Source organism: Telmatherina bonti (assembly GCF_933228915.1).
Source record: "Telmatherina bonti genome assembly, chromosome: 2".
Taxonomy (NCBI): Eukaryota; Metazoa; Chordata; class Actinopteri; order Atheriniformes; family Telmatherinidae; genus Telmatherina; species Telmatherina bonti.
This window is the reverse complement of record NC_136620.1, coordinates 21680391-21690249: the sequence shown is the minus strand read 5'-3', so window position 1 is coordinate 21690249 and position 9859 is coordinate 21680391. Positions and strand designations below refer to the sequence as shown.

The window sequence follows — 9859 nt, the reverse complement described above, 5'->3', positions numbered from 1 at the left end:
TAATCTGTGGGTTTACAATGAGGTGTTGGGAATAATTTGTTTAATTTAAATAGCATGGATCTCTCAAAGTCTTACTGTGCTATTCTCTGGACCTTATAAAATAATACTTCATACTTAGTAGGCTTGGAAAGGTTCTTTTATTTATTTATTTTTAAAACATCTGCAGGGAGTTTGTACAGTTCAGAAAGATGTGGGCAATCAAAGAAATTTGGGCATGAAAGCTTTTAAACATAGGTAGAATCATTATTTGGGTTTGTTTTGTTTTTCATCATTGGTGAAAAATCAGATACTGAATGGTACCTGTGAGTTTTAATGAAAAATGTCAGGATTTTGACCTGAAAACTGAATTTCAAGTTAATACGAGTCATTCAGAGCTAATTTCTTGGACCAAACATTGAGGGAAGAATAAAACCATTTGCAAAGATTTGCATTGAAATTTTGTGGGAAGACCTGAAAGGAGCAGTTTGTAGAAATGAAACTATACATTGAAGAGTTAAAGCCTTTATTCATGAGAATCATATTACCATTTAAATCCATGCAACACTGACGAAGTTACATAACTTAATACTTTTAGGACTGTGTGTGGGAATATAATTTAAGAAATGAAAAATAATTAGAAAGTTCAGTCCCCAATGTAGTGGTCTTTTATATTAATGTTACCCTATTATAACCAGGTGGACATTTGAAATGATATTTGCATTTTTTAATTATCAGTGCTGAGGTGTAGGACAGCTACAACTGAAGAGACTATTCAGACATGGTCCTAAAAAAACCTAAAACCATCCATCTTTATTTCACACTTTCAAGTTGATTGATAAATCAAAGTTTATTTCTGCAAGAGGGATTTGGAACAGACACAAAGCTCAAAGAAACAGACATTTCAGCTTAAAAAGTTATAGGATTAGTCATTTTAATAACCGCTGGCAGTGTGCCACACCAGAATCACATAAGCAGACTGATCATTTAAAAAGACAAAAGTGGAGAATAACAATGACACAAGAAGCTGAATTTTGGCAGTGATTTTCCATATTGGAGTCTGTCTGTGTTGAAACAGCAGAAAAATTAAGTCATATTATGTCACCTTTTTATATCTGAGTAAATTTATCTTCATTTTGTTTCAAGACCTTTAATACATCAAAATCCCCAGTAGTATTTTGTATCATCAAGAAAAATGTGAGATCTTTAATGGTTTCTTCTAACGCCAGCAGATTGCTTTACCTTCCTCTAAGTGTGCTGCGACCACAGGTTTATTACCCATCATAGTACATCTCTGTCAATGTGAGTGAGTCTTGACTGAAAGGAACTGCACTGAATTCACTGCTGCCTGCAGGCTGCCAGGTCAGACCGAATTTCTGAGTCGTTGCACTCAGTGCAATAAGCAGATTCAGAGGTCTGTCTGGACTTCTATAGGCCTATATGTGTGTGAGTATGTACTTAATGTGTCAGCTTGAACTAGAATAACATACTGCACACACTACATTGCATGTCTAAATCTGAGCTCATACAGCAGATTGCTGTTTGAGGGCAGTTCTTTGCACCATGTTCATGTATAGGAATACATGAATGAAATGGTCAAAGAACATTCAAAAGGAGAACTTTAACAGACATTTTGCTGCTTTTATAATTTAAGTTTGTTTTTTTTGTTTTTTTATTATGCATGCATATAATAATGACATTATACATCACTAGTTTTATTTGGTTGTATAATCACAACACTGTTAGTGTTAATGTATAAATAACATTTGTACATTTTTTACTGTAACAAGTAGGTATTATTGGGTTTTATTGACTTTACTCACACACCAGTTTCTAATGATTGGTGTACAGAATGGTGTAATGTATTCCCTCATTAATTACTGTGATCTGTCTGATAGCGTCACTGTGGTCTGTGATAAACTGTTTACTGAAAATTTATATTCTGCATCTGAATCCAAAATGGTTGAACACTAACTATCACGTAATACTTCTATTTCACCACTTTGTATTAGAAGTCCAATCAGATGCACCCGAATGCTTGAAGATTTCCTTTGTTTGATAACAATTTGTTCATTTTGTTTTAAACTAAATACTGTTTTTATGGGATGATGTGGCAGTGTGGTCAAATTTGAGTATTTTCTATTAAGTTTTCCATTATAATTGTATTTCATTTGACTTTGAGTTTACAGATCGGAATCTGTACTATATAGCTCCCCCTGATCATCACCGCTCAAGTAAACTTTCTCAAAACTTGACTGCTGAAGAGAGGAGATGTGCCAGTGTGCCTGAAAGATCCGACTGCTGTGCTTATTCAATATTAATGGCATTCTCATATAACTTTGTTTTGACAGGTGCTTTAACAGTATGGGGTTTCAGGTGATGCTGCTGCAGCATCTGTCAAAATAATGCACTATATTTTTTTCTCTTTTCTCTTAGGAGCAAAGTTTCACTTTCTTTATCTGGACAGAACTTTAACTTTAATATTATATTGTGCCATTCAAGGCCGAATGGTCTCTTCAAGAGTAAAATTTTTATTAGTTCTTGGCCTTTTAGGCATTTGAGATTCCTCAACTTATGTCTTCAAATAAAAATTTGACATAAGCAGCAGAAATGTAGCTTTAGTGCAGATTTAATAATTCAATAAAGCTTACTAATACTGGGATGGTAAAAGTATACTTAATAACTACAAACTGCCATTAAATGAAATGAAATGCGGATGCATGGTGGTGTGGCGGTTTGCACTGCGACTTCACAGCAAGAAGGTCACTGCTTCTCTCTGGGTACTTTGGTTTCCTCCCACTTTCCAAAGACATGCATCATCATGCATGTCACTCTAAATTCTCCCTAGGAGTGAGTTTAAGTGGTTGTTTGTCTATCTGTTGGCCCTGTGATGGACTGGAGACCTGTACAGGGTGCGCGCTGCCTCTTGCCTGCTTTTTCTGGAATATGCTCTAGCTTCCCCCACAGCCCTGAATTGGACTATGTGGTATAGAAAATAAATGGAAAAATTAATTAAGAGGATGACCAAGGCATTGTTTTAATCTTACCAATTAATAAATTGTGAAATGTCTGAGATTTTATTAATATTTTCTTTTTTCAAATAATAAATTCACATATAGCTTTCAAAACCAATTTGAATTTGAATTTTGATTCAAAAGTGTTTTCATCCTCTGTTTGCATTATTTATTATCATATCAACCATTCACCTCCATGCACCCAGTCATCCAACTTGTCAGTTCTTGCTCATTATTATTATTATTATTATTATTATTATTATTATTATTATTATTATTATTATTATTATTATTATTATTATTATTATTAGACTCTTTGTCAATAACATATAATACTTTTTAAAATCAGCTTTAAAACTCATTTTCAACCATGGTACCACTATTGCTGGTGGTGATGTAAAATTCTTCGGTCAATCCCGAACAACCATTAAATACAATCGAAGAAGAAGACAGGCGGAAGTTACATCAAATGTTGTCATGGCGTTTCACATGTAATTCCTGAGTTTCTCAATTTAGCGTTATCGTTTCATTACAGATTTTCAAGGTACGTCAAAGCACATTATCATAGACATCAGTGCATATTTTGTAATACTTAGGGGACAGTCGGATAACATTACCGCAGCGGAAAATGCTAACCTACTAATGCTAGCAGGAGTTAGCCAACATTAGCTGTAGTTTACCTCCCATTTAATTTTTTTTTTTTTTTAATCATTTTTTGTACTGTCGAAGTTTAATGCGTGAATGAAGCTTGTTAAATTCCAGCTACACTGTCTACAGTCCAAGAAACAGAATACGCTCTTTTTGTATAAATAGGTGTTTGTTTTTTCTCTTTTGGCTGCTAAATGTGTCTTCAAAGAGACAGCTGCAGAAAGCACCCTGAAAACCTTGTAGTAGCTGATTTACTTTTGTGTTTATTTCAGCTTGAAGCGAACAAACTTGCTCTCCTTTTTCCCAGGACCAAAACAATGAGTACTCAAGTAAGCAATGAATTCTCAAAATGGTCTTCCTTGAATGTGCTGAAACAAACAAAACTAACATGAAACTTGTGTTTTGACTTCAGTACAGTATTCTCTTCAAGCAAGAACATGGTAATACTAATTACTACTTTTTCATATTTACTTTAACATATCTGTTTTAATTCTGTTTCTACTTTAAAATAAGTATTAGACCCAGAATTTAAAAGAATATTGAATGTATTACATGAACCTTTTAATATTTAAGTGTGAACGGCATATTTTTCTACCAGGATTTGGCTTTGAAGCTAACTTCTTGCACTTTTTACCAAATAACATATATTTCTACTGCTGTACAACCACTGATATTCACTAGAGCACAAAACATGTAGAAGTTTTTGTTTATTCATTTTGTTGAGGTTTAATTTTTCTCAAATGTATTCTCACATTTGCTTTTGTAAGAGAAACGGGGTCATAATGATACATAAGGGTTTTTAGGTTGGTTGTTTCTTGTTTGTTTTGTTTGGTATTTTTTACATATCTGATTAATTTCAATTGGCACCAAAGAAAATCACATTAACTGCTTTTCATTACACAATAGTCTTTATAGCAAACAAGTGTCTTTGTGTTTAATAACCTGTTTCCTTTCAGCACATGATGATGCCATCTGGACTGCAGCGTGGGGCAGAAGTGAAGCAGATGGTTCAGAAACTATCATTACTGGATCACTAGATGATATGGTTAAAGTGTGGAAATGGTATGTGCTGCTTCTTGACTGTGGCTCAAAGAGTTGGTTGTTTAATTACCTTTTTTTCCGTTACGGTGCTGCTCTTTCATTTGCAACACTGAATTAAGTTAATAAATCCGTTCCATATTATATGAAATAAACAAATAATGCGTATATGTATTATATTGCATTACAATATATTGTTGAGCCATAGAGCAAAGGGACATGCACAGAAGCACTTAGCAGTTAAGAATGACCTCCAACTTGTACTTTGTAGTTTAGTACCAACCCAGTAATGCATCCGTTATTAATGTTGCAATGCCAACCATTCCACTTTTCCAGGTTAACAGCTTTAGACAAACTGGTTTACTTCGTACTGGGTTGGCAACATGCTGCTTTAGCTCTGCAAACACATAGTAGCTTAAGTTTAGTTATTTCCCTCAACAGTGCTTTTTCAAACTGCAAGCTCTGTCACCGAGTTTTGCATTGTGTCCTCTGTAAGTGTTCCTGAAATAAGTTTTCCTTGTTTTTGTTTTGCACAGGTCTGGCATCTTACATATATCAAGTGATGGACCTGTAAAACATATGTACCCTTTAGAATAAAATTGTTGGTAGAAATGTGGTTAGAAATGTTACTTGTTTGTTTTTTTTTCCTGCCCATCCTTTTTACAGTTAATGCACTACTTACATGCTGCTTTGTGAGAAAGAACAGCTAATGTTAATGTTGCATGATACAGCAGTATTGTAATATAACCTAGTTTCTTTCATTGCGCTTAAGATGTCTCATTTTACTTTTATGAACAAGGATCATAATTTAAGAACTTATGTAAATGGGTAAATTCATATTAATTAACTTGCAAAAATAGTCATAAATCTGCCAGGTTTAGCAGGTTGCTAATGTTAATTTTAAGTTTATTTGACTCAACATGACCCAACAATCTCCGTGTCGTGCGCTCTATGCAGGTCGGATGAGAAGCTGGAGCTGCAGTGGACTCTGGAGGGCCACCAGCTGGGTGTGGTATCGGTGGACATCAGTCACAGCGGAGCTATCGCTGCTTCCAGTTCCCTTGATGCACACATCCGTCTCTGGGACCTGGAGTCTGGAAAACAGATCAAGTCCATGGATGCCGGACCAGGTGAGACTAATTAATCACTTCATAATTTGTTGTTTTGATGAGACTCATTTATTTGCTTCTGACTCTGTCTAATGACTATAATAATACTTTGTTTGATGCAATTATTTGTTTTATTAAAATGTCCATAATGTCTTATTGCATTTACTGTAAAAAGAACAAAAAACATACCCACAAAGGAAGCCATTATGGATTTTCGAGAAAAAAAAAAAACACACCTACAGGGGATGACAAGCTGTTTTCAAGTCCAACTAGCTTGTTTTATTCTCTCACATGCAGGTTTCCTCTCTGATACATAATTGGCATTTCTACTAAATGCTGTGGCATCTTTCATTAGTGATACTGTTTCACTCAGTAGTTGATTTGCATCATGGATCTACAGACATTCTTTTTTCCCGTCTTTGACCTGCTAAACTTGCTTAATTTAATTTGTATATGGACTTTTTTCTTTTTTCATTTACTTTCTTTTTGCTTCATTAATGAACAAAGTGCTGCTTATATTGCGGTCGTGTTTATTTAGATTGGAATAACATGAACTGTCACTAACTTCAGTGGTGCATTCAGGGTTGTGTTTAAAAATTTATATTTCCTGTATTTGATCCTTTTACTCTCCTCTCCAGTTGATGCGTGGACAGTCGCCTTCTCTCCAGACTCTAAATATATCGCCACTGGAAGCCATCTTGGCAAGGTCAACATCTTTGGTGTGGAAAGTGGCAAGAAAGAATATTCTCTGGACACTCGAGGAAAATTCATTCTGAGTATAGCTTATGTAAGAAAGCGGCTTTTTGTCATTTTTTTAAACTGTTAACCTGCCCTCTTTTTGCATAAGCAAGTATGGAAATGGCTCATAAAGTCCCATTTTCCTTTCCTTTCTCTCGTCAGAGCCCTGATGGTAAGTATTTGGCCAGCGGAGCTATCGATGGAATCATCAACATCTTTGACATCGCCACCGGCAAGCTACTCCACACGCTGGAAGGTGGGTTGATAAGTGGCAAACACTGGCCCTGCAAGGCAGTAAGATTTTGTTTTTCTTTTGTTAAAAAAACAAAAAAACATCTTGCAAGGCTTTAAAGGAACAGTGTTTTGCCAAAGGTCATTTGTAAAATTTGGCATGATAAACTGGAAACTTCAGGAGATTTTTAGGAGGAATAGTGATCATAAAGTAAAAAAGATGTTTCTTTTTTCATCACTGCAAAAGCCTGATGTCATTCATTACATCGACTTGGTTTTAGAAAAAAAGTTTAAATGTTTTGTAAGTCTGAGTATATCTGAACTTTTAAAGGTGCATTTAAACTTGTTAGTCTGATTGAAATGACAAAGTCGAATCTTTGAAAACTTGGCTTATCACATGCTGATACTGTGGTTGGAGGTATGTAAAACCTATTTGTTTGACTAGACTGGAAACTGACCTAGGTGTGCTACCCAAGCTCAAATTTTCTATTAAATCCTCACGTCTGAATTTTGGCAGATTTTCTCAGCGATGTGTCCCCTAGCAACCGCTCATTCAGTATTTATCTTGTATCCTGCCTATACTCTAAGCTCTCTCCAGTAAAACTTCCAGTTAGATTCATCTTATCTCTTGCTCTGCCACTCTTACATTCTTTTCATCCCTTCCTCCAAAATATGTCCCTTTTCTGTTTCTTTGATGATCAGCCACAGTGCACTTTTAAAACAGCCAGCATATTGAAATCCAGTTGCTGGCATGTCACGCAGTGCTGCGAAGGGAAATGCTTCATAAATCCATTCAGCATATTTATTCATTGAATTTAAATTACTGCTTGTAGAAGCACAACAGTGGTAGGCTACCCTGCTGTCAAACATCTGATCTGTAACTAAACACAGCTTGCCGCAACAGGAAGAAGGGCGTGGCCTAATTAAACTTCATTTGTTATGAACGCTGGCAAGATAAACTTTGAGAGCATCTGACGAGCTTATTAAGTGTTGAGTTCGGAGAGAGGAAAGGCATCTGCTGATAAGTTGCTTTTGATTTTAAAAGTTGAATTGACATTCCAATAAAAGTTTTCATGATGGGCAGCAAACAAAGTAATTTATCATAACTCCACCGTAGAATAATCACGTTGATACTGGTTAGCTTTAAAAAAAAAACAAAACACATTCCATATGTATTTTTTTTTTTTTAAAAGTTAGTACAGACTCATTTTGGCCTTATTGTAATAATATGAGGCAAAACATCACTTATTCACATAAACTGAAGGGTAAGCATGCAAAATATAGCTTTTTTTTTATGTAGGACACAAACTGATAAATGATTTAGAATTAAGGATGAGAAAAAGCATTGAGCTGAGGTATTTGTTTGTTGTTTCTGCAGGTCACGCCATGCCCATCAGATCCCTCACCTTCTCCCCAGACTCTCAGCTGCTGGTCACAGCCTCTGATGACGGCTACATCAAAATATATGACGTGTGAGTTTCTCATTCTTACCTCCAGAGAAGTCAGTGAACATGATACTGTGTTGAGTTTCAGTGCCAATATTTGACCTATTATGATGATGTACATATCAGGTGGTTGCTGTAGCAAACTGGATTTGTTTTGCAGGCAACATGCCAGCTTGGCGGGCACTCTGAGTGGTCACGGATCCTGGGTTCTTAATGTCGCCTTTTCCCCAGATGACACTCACTTTGTATCAAGGTAAAATTAAAGCCTAATTTCTCGATGTGATTGTGGTTAATGCAACACTTCAGCAACACACCAGCAAAATAACGAACCAACGCTCTTGTACACTGACTGGAAAAAGATAATTCCTGAGAACGTTTATTATGGCTTAATGACCAGAGGTTGTTTGACCAGCAAGTCAGCCTTTGTCCAAAGTGTTTTATGAGTTAGCAGAAGTTGTTTCCCTCCATCTGCTTTCCCAAGCTTTCATTCCCATTGTGTGAAACAGTTGTCAGCTGAAGCTGTTTTTTCTTTGGACGTTTTCCATCTCACAGTGCCAAGATAAACCAAGGAGGCCAAGATAAACGGTAAAACATATAAAATGTTCTCCCTCTGTCTCCCTAAGTTCATCCGACAAGAGCGTGAAGGTTTGGGACGCCGGCTCCAGAGCTTGTATCAACACTTTCTTTGACCATCAAGACCAGGTGATAAAGCTCATCTCTGTGTTTTCATTCAGTTTGTTACAAAAAAAAAAAACAGATGAAGATTAGAAAAACAAAAGAAATCTGCTCTTCGTACCAACATAATGAGGGAAATCAATATGGCTGCTGTCAAAGTGCAGTCTCCTCACATAACCCCTCTCTGATGTTTCAGCTCGGGCAAAAACCAATAAGCCCAGTGTTCATTAGATCTCTGGTTGCAGGCGCTTGTGGGGAGATTTGATATATTCTCCCACAAATCCTCCGACTGATGCATCACAGTTCCTTGGAGACGTGATTAAACGCAGCTGTGTCTGCCATGTTTGAACGTCTTGTCATTATGCGACTGCAAAAACCAGAAGATCTTTAACAATCATTTGCTGCCAATTAACTTTACAGCTCTGCTTTGTTCTTTTGTTGAGAGCAGTTTTTAACTTGTTTGCTTTTTAATTTTGTGCATTTCATGCTTTGTAATCAGACAGTGATGTATATGGCTAAATTTCAATGCTGTTTGTTGCAGTTTCCCAAAACCTCCTTTATCACAGTTTTAAAGACAGCTTTTCTCTCCCGTCCAAACTTCTCTCCTCAGGTGTGGTGTGTAAAGTACAACAGCACCGGCTCAAAGATCATCTCTGCAGGCGATGACCGTGCTATCCACATCTATGACTGTCCTATGTGATCAGGAAGAGGCCGCAGGAGAAAAAGCTCCACATCTGTCTGCTGAGATCATGAAGCTGAACTTGGTCATCGGGCCCAGATTCCTGTTGTAAATTTGATGGATTTTTTTGCACTGGCCGAGTATGGTCAAATAAATGGTTTGTTTTTGTACTTTTGTTTCTCCGGTTTTGTTTTTTTAATGTTGCTTATTTAATTTGTTAATACAACTAAGTGTAGCATGTAAAAACACTGAAGATATCTTCAAGTTTTATCAGAAAAGTGACACTGATCTGGGACAAAAGAAACA

The 9859-nt window shown here is 36.2% G+C and overlaps 1 protein-coding gene across 1 annotated transcript; it reads left to right on the top strand.

The window, feature by feature from the left end:
* The first annotated feature begins 3432 nt into the window (after positions 1-3432).
* skic8 (SKI8 subunit of superkiller complex) lies at positions 3433-9653 on the top strand. Its single transcript, XM_079247299.1, has 11 exons — positions 3433-3534; positions 3911-3967; positions 4051-4078; positions 4595-4700; positions 5634-5806; positions 6424-6572; positions 6686-6779; positions 8133-8226; positions 8360-8452; positions 8823-8901; positions 9485-9653. Exons 2-11 carry the CDS (start codon positions 3956-3958, stop codon positions 9572-9574), a joined length of 918 nt encoding a protein of 305 aa, XP_079103425.1. The 5' UTR covers positions 3433-3534; positions 3911-3955; the 3' UTR covers positions 9575-9653.
* The last annotated feature ends 206 nt before the right edge of the window (positions 9654-9859 follow it).